The sequence below is a fragment of the Pocillopora damicornis genome, chromosome 11, assembly GCF_964200805.1.
Source record: "Pocillopora damicornis chromosome 11, jaPocDami1.2, whole genome shotgun sequence".
In the NCBI taxonomy this organism is placed as follows: domain Eukaryota; kingdom Metazoa; phylum Cnidaria; class Anthozoa; order Scleractinia; family Pocilloporidae; genus Pocillopora; species Pocillopora damicornis.
In genome coordinates, this window is record NC_142680.1 from 15,584,997 (window position 1) to 15,600,728 (window position 15,732).

At 36.5% G+C, this 15,732-nt stretch overlaps 1 protein-coding gene across 1 annotated transcript in view; it reads right to left on the minus strand.

Moving 5' to 3' along the window:
* Positions 1 to 7,337: 7,337 nt before the first annotated feature.
* The window catches only part of LOC113674500 (RNA 3'-terminal phosphate cyclase), a 10,421-nt gene continuing 2,026 nt past the window's right edge, over positions 7,338 to 15,732 (minus strand). Inside the window, exons 2-11 of the mRNA XM_089187383.1 lie at positions 15,151 to 15,320; positions 13,984 to 14,219; positions 13,014 to 13,155; positions 12,354 to 12,412; positions 11,354 to 11,495; positions 10,541 to 10,665; positions 10,154 to 10,212; positions 9,515 to 9,609; positions 9,006 to 9,110; positions 7,338 to 8,366 (exon numbers count right to left, since the gene is read on the minus strand). Of these exons, the coding sequence (XP_089043509.1) occupies positions 8,133 to 8,366; positions 9,006 to 9,110; positions 9,515 to 9,609; positions 10,154 to 10,212; positions 10,541 to 10,665; positions 11,354 to 11,495; positions 12,354 to 12,412; positions 13,014 to 13,155; positions 13,984 to 14,219; positions 15,151 to 15,320 (1,367 nt within the window). The 3' untranslated portion in view covers positions 7,338 to 8,132. The remainder of the gene's footprint in view (positions 8,367 to 9,005; positions 9,111 to 9,514; positions 9,610 to 10,153; positions 10,213 to 10,540; positions 10,666 to 11,353; positions 11,496 to 12,353; positions 12,413 to 13,013; positions 13,156 to 13,983; positions 14,220 to 15,150; positions 15,321 to 15,732) is intronic.

The following is a 15,732-nucleotide window of genomic DNA, read 5'->3' on the forward strand; positions in this document are numbered from 1 at the left end:
AACACCAAACGGCGCCGCGGAAACATCATCTTACGTTTTCACCCCACAAAGATATCGATTAAAACATCTTCTGAATTATAACATGGTTTTGTGTTTTCTTTTCCTCGAGGGCCATCTTTTTTTCTAATTCACCAAAAATAACTATTTATGGAAGGAAACCCTCTTTACTAATCTTTAATGTAAAAAACGAGTCGTTGTAAAACAACTTTTGATTTAACATCGTCAAGGGAATTTTTGCATTTGCGGACCAAGGAATAACAGGTTACACTGAATCAAAAGATAAAAAATTTGGTTGTAAACTACCCGTTCCTTGAATTTTTTCAAGGCATTCTAGGGGAGATTCGTATGAAATGCGATTCAGCAAACGATTGTTTTAACCTGAAATTTATATAGTTCAAAATTTAAGGAAAACGATACGTTAAAAGGGTTTATGTTAAGCGCAATGATCGTGTCGACAGATTTACAAAGTCTTGTTGTTTAGAAATTGACTGAATATGTCCGCCAAAAAATAGAGAAAAAGTTAATAAAGAAGCCTCTCTGTAGAATGGGTATTACCTGAATTTCTCATTTACTTTTAATGCAAACTTCAAGGGTTTCTCGGTCGATCATTTAAACACTATGAAATACACCACTTATTCTCCTTCGCAAAAAACGACTATCAATTGCTTTACCATATTTTAAAGAGTATTGTAATTTTCTGTCTTCCTTTTTATTCTTTTCTGAAAATGAGACGGGTATTCAATTTCAGGTAAAAGAAACGGAACTTAATTGATAAATTTAGCTGTTTTGCCTCCACTCTAGTTACCAATATCATTTGGTTAAAATTGAAAACTACCCGTGTTCCGTATCTAATCCTGGTATATTGTTTTTCATTCTCAAATTCTGTTGTTTTGGCCTCAAATCCTTCGAGCGTGTTAGCTTATTAAACAAATAAAAACTCTCTATTTGCCCTTGATTACACTAAATGAAAATTAGGACTTGACACCGCTCGCAGTTCAGCGAGAATCGATTTGAAAATTAATTAACTCTTTCTTTTTTTGTTGCAAGTGAAACCAGCCATTGAGCGCGAACAGTTTCGAGTCAATCTCGTGAAATCAATAAACTCTATCTCTGACAGTTTGAACAGTTCATGTTTGCACGGCCACTTCACAATTATTAATTTCTCAAACTCAGTGATTACAGAAGCCATAATTCTTGCATGATTTAATTTCCTTTCATGCTATCCGAAATATACAAACAATTGTCAAAAAGGGATGAATATGTGAAAATTGCTAAGAGTAGTTTTGGTATTGATCGAAAACTGAGATAAACCGGATCTTCTACCTTGGTATATGTTTACGATAGATTTGTAAAGAATATGATATAATTTTCTTGCGTTCGATCTTAATCCTTGCTCCAGGCTATGCCTTTGTTCTGGCGCCGTTTCGTTGTTGTTAAATGTTGTAGTCTCTAAGGCAAAGCTAATTCAAGTAAAATTAATATGACGAGTGAGAAATTATCCTCCATAAAAGTCGTAATTTTGTTATATTCTTTGTTGATAAGCCATGTCGACAAAGACCCCAAACACCTGTATCTAATGTATGCTAATCGAAATATGTTTCATTTCCACTTTTCTTCTTTCATTAAAAGTTATCAAGGGCAGAATAAAAAGCTTTAACAATTCATCACTCCCTGTCGTCTTCCGCGAGCTTTGGGGGGAATCTATTATTTTCCTTTCCAACACAGGAAATTACGGGCGATTTGGTTAGCTAAAGAAAACGCGATGCGTAAACTTGATTCAGCAAGATGTGCATCGTAAAATGTCGATTGCGACACATTTTCAATGGCTTTTTGAGTGTTTTTCTGTCAACTGAAAAGACTATTATCGCAGTCTAGATAAGTGACTAAATTTCACGTAATAAAATGATCAAACAGAATAGACACCACACTTCAAGGCTAATTCAGTATTGTTGTATTGTAAATCGCAGAAAAACTAGACGAGTTTAAAAAGCGTCAATGAACATTCAGAGCTTAAAACTAAGAATTGCGCGGAGGTGTTTGGGTTTTTTGTGCATACTTCCCTCCAGGTTTATCTTGTTGGGCGATATCGTTTTCGGTGTTTTTCATATACACACGTACTTAAGTAATTAAACTAGCCGGGGAGGAGTTGAGCGAACAATATTCAGCTGGTTTGCTAATTAAGGCCATTCAAGGCTCTAAATGGGGTTTCTAAGTTGAAAAAATGTCTTGATTATAAATCAAGAATCTGTTAATTTGTAAACGCACGTACACGCAATTTGCGAAACAGATTTCTTAGACAATTTGAGTCTTCTCAATAACAGAACAGGGTTTTTCAAATCTGATGAATTCCAATTTGATTTTTCCTCGAAAATTTAATTTTTTTCACATTATTATGTCTGAAATGATTGTTTTTACATGAGGATCACGGATTGAAAAATGTAGCGAAACCATTCGTATATCGTGTCTTAGTTTAGACGCCATTCTCCGATAAAAAAATTGAATTTTTTGTCAGAGATATTGTATCTGTTCGAGAGATGAATACAAAAGCGCTAAATTTAGTGGAATCGAGTTGATATTGCTTTGAGAGCGTTTTTGTCTTTTATCAGAATCTCTTTTGTGAGATAGAATGTTCGAGTACGCTGTGGGGAATTTTTACGAAGCCAGCTTTCATAAAAGTCTTTATTGACTTTGTCAATAGCCGGTAAAGAACTAGTATGATATCAACGCCCTCCAGACAATTCGTGATCAAAATCACGATAAGTTTCAGCGTTGTCGAGGTTAAAAAGAGGCATATGGATCAAATGAAAGAAATTCGTGACCAAAGGAGCAGTACACGAAAAATCACGAAAGTTCAGACATGGTCTTCGTCAAACATTATATACCATAGTAAAATACCTCAGTAACTTAGCGTGGTGTTGCGACCTACATTAGAAACATGAAATTACTTTGATATTTTCTGCTTTTTAATTCAAACATCGTTTTTCCTGATATGCCTACTGAAATACTGAAATGACGTTTATTTTCTAAGTATTTATTTTTTCCAGGATCGAATAGGCGAAATATATTGAATTTAGCCTGTTTTCAGTTCTCTTCTTTCGCACAATGTCTTCCGAAAAGTGAATTTAAAGTTCACCCAAACTTCCGTTTGGCTTTGTGGGGCCCTCTGTCTTCCTTTTAAATGATATTGTCTGCTCGTAAAAGTTGCATCTCAAACGAAAAGAAAGATAGTTTAAAATCATTACCCACGGCAGATGAAAGAAATGAAAAAAATCACAAATCTCCTCCTTCGCTAATCAGTTGGGCATGGCAGTCACAGATGTAGTTTAACTAAAATGTAGCCGGTTTGTATGCGTGATGGAGGGCCGTTTTCGTTTTCAAAGCTGTCGGCTTTTCTTATTTCCTTTTTACTCTGCTGAATGCAGGAAGGAATTTTCTAAATGCATTTTGTCAGAAGGGAATGGCCATGAAAGGAAACAATACGACTCTTTATTATATTATCAATATCAGAAAGCAACCGCAACGTCATAGTTAATGTCGCTGGTGCGTTTTAAGAGGTATCGAAATGAACGCGTTTAATTGATGTTAGGTCGAATGGAAGGTGACTTCACAACGCCGCGTTATGGCAATTAATGTTTTAATACTCGGCTCAATCACTCTTAGAACCACAAACCAATGCACGTGTGTTGTTTTATATTTGCGCAAAATGTTTATCAGATAAACGGTTGAGGGCGAAAAAAAAATCGCCTTTGATTTATTAACGTGATTGTCATGGCAGACCTCGGCTAATCCAATTTTATGCAGACTGTTTCAGGTTCCGCGTTTTGTGCGTGTCTCAGTGGGTATCTGTGCCTAACCGCATGCTTTGCACATGCTTCGTGTATACAGTGTCAATCACTGTTATAGGATACCTATCTAAAACACAGCCTTCCGTCATTCGTTGGCTTATTAAACCTGGGGTTGATACCAAAATTATACTGAACCTCACGTATATTAGTATCGTTCGAGTTGTTCTAAAAAACAAGGGCGAATAGTGACGGTGTCTATGTAAAATGTGTTTAGACTGGTCCGCAGTGTATATCAGAGAGGTTTTTAATTTGTAACAGTGGTCAACACTAATCTCCCTGATATTTCCGATGAAACTTGCCCGAGGCAAAGTTCATGTATTTTGTATCACCGCAAGATCTGTTTTGTCCAGTACCGAACGCTCTTGGATTGCTTTTCCATCGTGACACTGGTAAGTGACTTGAGGGAGTCCTAGGGACGAGACAGAATTGCGTATGATCAAGCATGGCATAAAGGCCCCTCGTTATTAGGTCACGTGAGCGAAGTAACTTTAAGATAACTTTCCTGTTTACCCTTTCATTTCTAATATGTGTGTGTTGATTCTCCTTCAACACATGCTTCTATTCTTTCTAATTCTGAGAATTTTGGTCGTTTCAAAACAGTCTCGGTTGATGTTTTTTTTGTTCTCTCACTTGTCTTCTTGTACAGTGAAATAGTCTTATCACAGTCCAGAGTTAAAAGGTACTTAAGGTGATTTCTCGGTATTACTCTGTACATCGTGTACTGCGCTTAAAAATCACGTAATCAGATGAATAAGCGCGCGCGCCGAGAACACGGTATTGCTTTTCAGTAAATGGACCACAGGTAAAGAGGTAAGACTGTCTTTGGCTCGTGAAGGAGCACGGTGACCCATATTTTTTATTGCATAACTTTTGTGTGCAAATTAACTCCTTTTAAAATGGAGAAATTAAAAAAAAAAATGTATTGAAGTGAAAAAACGATATAGCTCAAAGCGTGCACGAAGCCCTTTCCTCTGATAGAGCAAATTATGACCTTGAGGGCAACGACTCACGGAACGTTTTGATTCGATTTCGTCTAAAATTGCGTCTTTTTTCCACAAATTATATATCATACGCTCGAGAATTTCTACCTATCAAGTTTTTTTTTAAGTATTGCTTTACAAACCCTTGCTTCCAACTACTTCGAAATGTACCGTGAAGCAGTGAAATGACGCGCGTGATTAGCATAGGCGTAAATGGAGTAAGTTTAGTTCTTTTAAACAAGCACAGTGGCCCTTCTTTTTTTTATATATTATTCGAAACAGACGTTTTCAAGGAATATTTAGGGAAAGTTTAAAAATAAATTGCTCTATAACTTTTTTTTTATAGGAATCACTTTAAGTTCTACCAGTATTCATTTTGAACGGTGTGATTTTAAGAGTTAAATTTAACGGAGTGAGACTAAGCTGTCCTCACTAAGAACAAAACACAGCAAATCCACCTCAGGGAAATTGCCGCATAGATTGTTGTTGCGGGGAGAAAAGAAATTGTTTTTATGAATCAGAAGGAACTTGATTGGTCTAGATTGTTCGGGTCGTTGCCGCTCTCAATAAGCAACAAGCCTTCCCTGGGTATTAAAAGCAACTGGTTTTCAAGACTGTTTTTTTCAACAGTTGTGTCAGAAAGTGTTTGTGAATTTCTCTTCTTCAACTTTTTTTAAAGTGCAATGAACAATTTATGAGTTTTTTTTTTTTTTTAAAGTGCAATGAACAATTTATGAGTTTTTTTGTTAAACTTGGACTGTTGTTGTTGTTATTTTCTTTCAAGAGATATCTATTCCAAGTTCGATAGTTCACCTTATTAACAACCAGAAGTGACCACCGTGTAACTTCTCCCTATTATACCCAATCATTCATTGTTCAGCACACAGGTAATGAGAATACCGAAACTTATCAGGTAGGAGTTGTCATATTGATGCAAATATGTAGCAGCTAGAGGAGAGAATAAATAATCAGATCTTTGGAGTTAAAATGTTTTAAGATAGATTTTGTATATTTGTGCTTTATTAACAACAACCATTGTATTCAGTAAAAGCAAATTTAAAATTTCAGTTGTTCTCGTAAAGAGCGGCAATATACTTTTTAGCCAGCTTCAAAGTTTTGATACTTGAGAGTCTGTACCCAGGCTCTCTCCGGGAAAAAGAATCGGGTATAACTGTGCGTAGGACATCGAACACCTGTGTTCCCCGTCAGACATTTCTGGAGAAGCGTGGTTGCACATTTCTGTGGTGGTGCATTTAATACAGCAGTCAAACACTGTGCATGCACGAAAGTTTGAAAACATCAAGAAGGATTTCCGAACGCGTGTCCAGCGTAAAGTGGGGGAAAGAAGATTAAATTCCTAACTATTCCAATACGTAAGAAAAATGAAAAAAGGATTTTGGAGAGAAATGGCCTTATTTTACTGTGAGATATCCCTGGCCTTATTTTACTGTGAGATATCCCAACTGTTTTCAAAGCAAACGCTTTGTTTCGGTGATAAAGGAAAATGACAGAACCTTTCTTCTATCTTTACTGCACAGTCTACCGTCCGCGATAAACAAAGACCGTCACAAATACCTTGTGTGGTTCTGGTTCTTCTTTACTTCACACATTTACCTTGGTGTTTACCGGCAACTCCACCATGAACACAACACAGAATAACTTCAGCCAGCACAGCCAAGTTTACGGACGACTTTATTACGTCGCCGTGTTAAAAAATAGTACGAGAATGTAAACTAACACATTGTGGGTAAAGTCCAAAACAACAATCTGTATAAGTTTTGGCCTTAGAATCTAACAAAAACTACGTCTTACGTTGATTCTGCTTGCTTACTAAAGCAAATTATCCATCATAGTGCGCATGTGCAATCATTTGACTCCTGTGTGGGTGCAGTTGTACATTTGTTTTATCATTTTGTATTGAAATCGCTGTTCACATGAAGCGAGCAAAATCGATTGTTCTCGGACAAAAGTTGTGGTAGAAGATGTTGCCACGGCGACGATTATATACTTTTATTATCGTACGCGACAGATTGTCGTTCGATTTCAAGTAGCATACGGTTGAATTCTCAGATGATTGGCTAGGATAAGAAAGTTATCGATACCTTTAAATTGTTTTATTTGACCTGTTTTGATCCGATTTGGGCTTATCGAGATAATACGACGAAATCTGGGCCGATTATGACCCCTATTTTTAAGAGGCTTGTTAGGATTTACTAGTAAATACTGATTAAGTTTCACTTGAACAAACGTTTTTCTCAAAGCTCTACAAAAATGATGAACTGACTTAGACGAAATTTATAATTCCCTCGAGTGTAAATATACATTTTCCATCCATCTGCGTAAAGTTAGAGTTAATAGCACCAGTGTTAATTTCCCACAGTTGGGCGAATTAGTGTGATCCTCTAATTTCTTCATACAAAGCAAAAACTTGAATTTTCAGTGTAAAACATCAGTTGCATCAGTTCCGTCAACTCCGTAATCTCCTGAGAGCATATTTAAGCCCAAAAAATTCTGTAAAAAAGACGATTTAATTTCATGATTATTTTCTCTTAAAGGACCTTAAAACCACTTTTCGTGGAGTTATTTGAAAAAAACCCTATAGATTTGTTTATGATAGCAGGTGACTGAATGTCGAACTTTAGTACGCTTGTGAGATAATGAACCGATACTGAGATTTGGTAAACTTGAATGGACACAGTGAACCACACAATTTGTCTGTGTTTAGGAAAACGCCAACTCGCTAGAGACAAAGGTTCTACGTGTAAAACGGAACACAACCGCATGACCTCGAGTCTTGATGAAGCAGTATTAAGGTTATTCGAGTCGATAGAGCATAGTAAACGGAGTAAGGGGGGTGAGTTTCTAAGGTACTGTGGTGCTACATCGGTTGGGCGAAGGTTGTATTGCACGATAATTTAGTTGTATCTTGTTAGTGTAAATTTTCCACTGTAAAGAGTTTCTAAAGCTGACGTTGCGAGCGTTAGTCCTTCGTCGGAACATACCGAGAATTTGTAGGTTGTTTCATTTTAGAATTTCAGGAACAGAGCCGATCAACGTTTTCCATTCCTTCGAAGTATCCACAAACTACCTTATTTTCGCACATCTTCTCATTTTCTAGCTCGCTTCTGCGTTCTTCCATGTAAATACAGTGACTGAGCTATCAGTCGGAGTCTTACAAGCGGAATGGCATAAAAACAGTTATGCCTCACTGTAACTTCCTTAGGCAAGACCGCTAGGCAAGCTGGGATAACCCTACAGCTGCGAAGCTCATTTACGACCGGCATAAAAATCGGCTTTTCCCTCTAATTCAGATCGTCTTTTTCATTCTTTCGAGTTCATCATCTTGTTCCTCGCTACGAACTGTTTCATTATCAGAATCCAACTCCTCAGATGTTTCGTATTCGTCATCCGATAGAAGTTCGCCATCTGCTGATTCATATGTCAAATTGTCATCCGGCGGCACGTGCTCATTAAGAAGTCCCAGGCCCTCGCATTCAACCAAGACAGTCTTTGGTGTCTTTGAACTGATTTTAAACTCCACCTACAGAAAAGAGAACAACGTTTGGTTCTTTTTTGATTCGTTATACGTTAAACACTAACTCAGATCAAACTATCGTCCAGCACGTATCGAGTTCAGGCGAGAATTTTATGGTGGAACAAATTTTGCCTCAGGGTAGTATTCTTGGGCATTAATTTAGCCCAAGAAATTTGCAGTCAATCAATTGTCACTAAACAAAGCTTTGTGTTGATTTCACAGTTTAGGTCGTTACGATCAACTTCTTTTTCGTCTTTTTCGAAGGCATGGGTGTTATATTTTCATTAATTAATGTCTTTTTCTAGCACAATGAAACGAGTAGCAGATCTCTATTAAGGTATTATAGTTGAGGTTAGAGCAAGAAAAGAATAATTCATTCGAGAGTTCGACACACTATTAGATTCTATTGGTTTTGGCTCAGTACGTTCTGCGATTGGTCAAAAACACTCGCGCCACCTTAATAATCAATCACCGTCTTAGTTAGGTGCAGTTTCTCGCGCTTCAAGCCAATTACGATTATCTCCTATGAGACTCAATTGGCTCCTTATTTCCTTCATTCTGATTGGCCATGGTGATTAATTTGGTTTCGGTTTTTGGACGATAAATCAAAAGGCGCTCTAGACGCATACCACTTAGCACACAAACCTCTGTAAACGTCTCCACAGCCAGCATCGTAGCTTTAGCTCGATTGGTGAGCCGCTGCATCCGTATGGACGACCTTCCGCAGGCCAATGCCATCAGTAAAATAGCCTGAAAACAGAGAGAAACTCACCATGAACACTCTCTTGGTGAAAAGGAAATGACTATTATCAGAAACAAAGTTGCGTGAAAAAAACGAGCAACACAAAAATTCTTGGAACCTTTGATTCCATATTTGAACAAAAACATATGTTTCTGGCAGAGACGCCTACCTGTTCCAAATAACTTCCATATCTAAGCGTGTATATATCGAGGAAAAGATAAGGTCCTTCTCCTGTTCAGCAGTAAGAGTATGACTTCTTTTCGTCAACGTGAAACTTATATTTTTTAGCTCGTCAGATATCAAATATATTTTTATGACATCTCGACGCTCCTTCTAAATTGTGTGTATTTTTGCTGTTTAATATAAACCGTACACAGGATACCCACATTGTGTTATGGTGAAAATAACTTACATGCTCCTGTAACAGCCTATCGATGCACGAACCGCTGCTCACGTTATTCACCAGCATCTGAACAGCTTTAGAAACAACCTCCACTGGAGCCATTCCTACCATTAAGAAAAACATCAAATTATTACAATTGCAAAAAATAGGACGTACAACATATTATTCATAATACATTATGTGCAAAACATCCGTGGTTACGGAATGGGTGGATACCAAACTAACAACGCTTCACTTTGATTTTAGAAAAAAACAACGCATTGAGAGTCGTTACTCCGACATATTCCAGTTTTGACCATCTGATCGTTTGCTATGTAGTCAAAGTCTTAAAGGCGCTTGAGTGATAAAGATTTCTGAACTTTATTGACTATTTACAGTCCGTAAGTCTCATCTTTTAAGTGATTGTTTCTTCAGGCGACACGACTCAGGATTTCGGGCGACATGACTCCAGTTTCAGGTGATATGTCTTCGGGCGAGATGACTTTCGGGCAAATTCAGGCCAGCACGTTACAATTTGCTTGCCTCTATCCATGTTTGTATGAACAAACATCTCATTTACTGTAACAAAACCTTCATGTCCAGTTTGTCGAGGGAAACCTTATGTAATTATGCAAGTTCTTATCTCACATTTGATATCGAATAACTAACCTTTTTCCCATATGGCAGTTCCAGACAGCAAAACGCCAGATGACATTTTTGCAATTAGCCTGGGATAAAGGAAAACACTTGATATGACAATTTTTTTGGTTTAGCAGGTAGTAAACGTATCTCATATGTACATGGAACGAGTGCATCTTCATAAATTGATTTTTTAACTTAAGGAAAAAGTGAACTCTGAAAACCAGCACACTTTTTTCGCCCTTGTCAGCGAGTATGACAATTACATGTACAATTGTAAAGCACTGAGCATAATTATTTTCAGCTGTGCCAGAACTTCCTGACAGTGAAATTTGTCCTAAGTTTCCATGTAAAACAAGATGTGTGACAGCAGATCTGACGCACAAAAATTTGTTAGTCGATTCACTTTCGACTTACATCAGTCCCTGCCCTGTCCCTTCACTTCTACAGTCTCTGTCTCGTCTGCTATCGATATCCAGCGGGACTTGTGGGAATTGAGTCTTTAACATCTGATGCGCCTGCTTCGCCATAACCTGAGCAATCTGAAACATTTTTGACATTTGAAAATTACTATAACAGCTGATACACAAATGAACGTGTATTGATTTTATCAAGCAGTTAACCCTTTGACTCCCAGGAGTGATTAACATGAACCTTCTTCTTGTGATATCCACACATTATCCAGCAAAGGGCTAATGAGAACACCCAAACTTATAAGGTACAAGTTGTTATCTTGATCTAAAACCAAATTCGCCTAACTTATTTGCCAGGGATTGTGTAAAAGCTGGAGGAGAGAATTAACAATCAGATCTTCAGTTAAAGGGTTAAAAAATCATTGTGGAAAAGATTGCCATATTCTAACTGAGTCTTTTTTCAATGTAACTACAAAATAGATAATTTTTTTCCCTTCAACCCTGTACTTTTTCTTATGTCCTAGTTCCAACCTAATTCCTGTGCACTGATCAGAGCATTGTGACACTATAGTTTGCATTCATTCAGAGTAGAGGATTATGTACCACATATGCGTGACACGCGTGACAATGAGATTGTGTTACATCATATCGCCATCTTAGACGCCCATACTGTCATAGGTATGATTGGTTCATTTGTACCACATGATACATAATCTCTCCTCTCTAATACTACTGACCAGGACTGAATTAAAATTTGGAAGTACATGTAAGAGCCAGAGTTAGTATATTTATGATCTTGTTAACAACTTGACCATACCCTAACAGGCTTTGCTCCAGCAACAAATGCCCAACCTGTGATTTCCCTCACAGTGCCACTTTCTTTCATTACAACAGGAGTCAGACAGTGAACTGGGAGACTCTCTACACATATTTTACCCTCCCAGTATGGATGATAACTCCTACAAGGCAAAAACAAACACTTATTATACACTTTAACCCTTTAATTCCCAAGATCTCATTAGTAATTTTCCTTATTGTCTGCCATATAGCTCTCATGATGTTAGTTTGAAGAATTTGGCATTGGATCAACTAATAATCCCCTAATTAATATTTTTCTTTATTCTCATCACTTGCCTGCTTGATATTGTAACGAAAAATTCTGTCTTGGTCACTCATGAGAGTTAAAGGTTAAGGCCCAGATTTACTGGTTGATAAGCTGCAGCAAAGATGCTAAGGACAAGTTGCAGTGAAAATATTCACCTCTTTGGACACAAAAGATTTTGTGAAAATCTTTTTCACAGTAGCATAATTTTGCCAGTGCCATGCTAGGCACAAAAAACTACCATATGTACTTGTACTCTGAGTTTGAGGAAATAATTAAAGCACATCTACTGTAGATAGCTTTCAAAACATGGATTTTTCAGGGATTTGGAAAAAACCATGCTCATACAGTCAATGTAAATCTAAATTGAGTTTCGTGAGTGATCTCTTTTCAAACAAAAACAAAAGACATTCATGGTAAAATTTCATGGATGTGCTTGAGTCATCTTGTTATGCTCAATAAGACCTGTTGATGTGCATGGGTAGGTACATTGTGGAAAACATGAGCAAAAATCAATCACAGTCAAAGGAAATTTAGAATGCACCATATGCAATGCCAGAAATTGGCTCCAAATTTCAAATAGGAAAAGCTGAGAAGTCAAATGTAAAAACTACCAAAATATCTTTCCTGATCTTAAACATGTAGTTCAGTTACAATGTAGAACAAATGTTATAGAGCTGAACTTTCTATAAATAATAAAAGAGCATTGAAATACCTTTTACGAATGTCAAAGTTAAAGTCAAATCCAAACTTGCCAACCAACGGCTTCATAATCTGAAGAGATAAAATCAAAAACCAAAAATCAAAAATCAAAAATTTATGAACTTGTATAAACCCTTTGACTCCTAAAGTGACTAACATGTAATTTCTCCTAACAGTCTCACCTCTGAATCAAACATTAAGGTTAAGAGAATAAAGGCAATGATCACAAACTAAAGAAGCTCTTGATTGTGAGACAAATTCTCCTTGTCAACACCTTGGGAAATGTATGGAGAACAGTATGGAGAAGATGCATACTGATGTTAGGGTGTAAAGGGTTAGAGAAGTTGTAGTGCACATACACAAGGATGAAACTGGCATACCAATGTGATTTACAAAATATGGTAAAATACTTCTTCAATAAATCGAAGTGCTTGTGTGTTCTTAAATCATGGTGATATAAACGAGTGCTGATAAACCTCAAAGCACTTGGTTACATTTTGCTCTGCAGTTTTTTAATTCCCTGTGTTTTCAATACACTCCCAGAAATAAGAGATCAACTCTGGGAAATTTCTATCTGTCGGAATTTTACTTAATCTTTGACTAGGAATGATGAAAACCTGATTTCTTTTAACTTAAAAATGGTTACACAAGTAAATACGGTACGTCTACTCACATTTTGGATGTAGTCTGCATTAATAATGGCCTTGTAGGAATGGGTTGAACCTTTTACATGAAGTCTGTTAAATCTTGTGTATTCAGGAACTGGTAGAAATGGGCAGCAAGGAAGGGCTGATGTGACCAACAGGTTTAAGTGACTGAAAAAATAAAAGGAATCAAAAAAGTGATAGTGATTAAAATGTAGCTTTATTTAGAAAAAAAGCCTTTGTAATCAAAGTGAAACTGTGAGATTCAAGGATCTGCCAATACAAATATAACCGAAGTAGTAAGTATTTTGCTGATAATAATTACAGTTATAGAATATAAAACATAAAAATTTGAGCCTTCCTAAAATGCAAACCTTAAGGAAGAGCTTCAGATAATATCTCAACTTGGAACAATGTCCTTCTTAATGAGAGTACACACTGGAAGTGGCAAGAAGGTGACTGAAATATTCATGCATGAATCACAGCCATGACAAGGATCTTTGACAAAGGATTGTCCCTTTAAGCTTGGCAAATTTCCTTTACAAGCATTTCAATGCATCTCATTTTGAATGGCATCCCCCAAGAAGGGCACATAACATTGCATTGTTGATAACAATCAATTTCCAGAGATTTTTCAACAGCACACCCAAATTGGAGTGGTAAAGTAGTGTGATTACAATGAAGTTCATCTTGCTGCCAAAAACAAGAATAAAAGACAAATCACAAAAAAGTGTATTTTCTTTCTTTAAATGCAATTTTTCAAGAGAAATAATCCTAGTTCTTTTATGTTATACAGTGTAAATCCCATGTACTGGACATGTATTTGTGGCCACAACTGTCACTCCCTAGCCTTCTTTTTATTTTTTTATAATTTTTTACATAAAAAAAAAAAAAAAAAAAAAAGACAGAAAAAAAAATGCAAATAAACAAAAAAAGGAAGATACAGTATGGTGGGGAAAACTCTAACTACATTTGTATGGTCTAACACTGTTAACATACCCCAGTCGTCCAGCCTCTGCCGAGAAATTCCCTCCAACTAACTCGCTAGGGACATTAGTAACCATAGACAGTCCTGTATTAGCTGCAAGTGTCCCACTGGAGATTTGCCGCAGCAGCTGTAACACTCTCATGTCATGTGACTGTAGTCCACCATCTGATACTGACACATTCATCAGTCGTACTGGTGTACAGGTTATTGTACTCAAAGTAGCAATTGTGCTGAGAAACACTTGACTCTGTTATGACAAAAATATTTCATCAACCTTTATTTTCTCCAAGTGATTAAAATGTAACATCTCCAAAATAAGATACCATTTTTCTAAATTCTATTATGTTACACCACCTCAAAATTTCAATAGATTACCAGTTAACCCTTAAACTCCTGTAAATGACCAAGACAGAATTTCTCCTTATTATACAATATCATGCGGGCAAGTGATGAAAATAAAGAAAAATATCAATTTCAGGATTACTAATTGATCCGATAACAAATTCTCTAAACTAACATAATGATAATTATTTGGCAGACAGAAAGGAGAATTACTAATGAGATCTTGGGAGTTAAAGGATTAAAAGACGAGGAAAGTAGACATTCAATTGCAGGATGGTTAGAGGGCATGTATAGTACTGCTCAAAAGTAAGTTGACAGTCCCTCAAAACTCAATTTTGATTCTTGACCTTGGACCCGCTCAAAACAAGAAAATAAAGGCATTTTTCTCACATTAATTTTGCAATTTTCAAACCACTCAATTGTGCTGCATTGTGCTGCACCACTAGACAAAAAATATCTGTCAGTCACACAAAGAATTTAAGAACTCACTGTTTCTTGCAAGATACAGGATTCAGTATCACAGGAAAATATAAGAAAAATACATTTAGTTTATAAGAGTGCATGTATGTACAGCCTATGGGTAAAGTAAATATTACAATGAATAAAGTGGTAAGTTTCTAAACAAACTCTGGCCCTGCCTTGGTGGGAGTGTATAACATGATAATTTAAATACCTCACCTTTATAAAGAGTTTCAAAGAGTTTCAGAGTGAATGACAAAGAGCTAATGTTTGAAATGTCAGCTTTTACACTCTTAATGATGGCCAATTTATTTTATCAACTCAGTTGATGATTCTATATTACCCTGTCAAATATTACAATGTCCTGCACTAAGTACCTGTTTAATTCCTCGCATATCTATTTCCAACATTTCATCTGTCAGCCGCAAAACCTTCTCTCCACTTTCCTTCTTCTTTGTACCTCTCATAGTGAAGTACGTTCCAATCTCCTTGTCATAATCTCTCCTAGATGTTAAGTTGCGTAAAACATTGTATGCATTTGTGATTTCTGAAAAAGGAAGGAAAGTGTGGTAAATGTGCATAAATTCATCCTTTTTATTAGATATCTGATTGCCTAAATTTTCAATGAACTCTTTCACAAACTCAAAACCCTTGAATGCAATGTAAGAAAAAAAGTGTTTCTGATTAACAGTAATGTACACAGTTTCTCAAAATATCACCATTTATAGGATGATTCCAGGTTATTATGCATGTTTTATTGTCAAGCTCCGAACTGTGAATTAACCCTTTTATCAATAAAGGGCAAAATTACTGAGCGCTGATTGGTTGAGAGAGAGGGCATTTTTTTCTTAATCGAGGGCATTTTTAGTAATCAAGAGAGGGCATGATTACCTGTTAATGATTGGCTAATCCATTGCATAGCAACCGTTTGTTATCTTGAAATTTGTTATCAAGTTTTT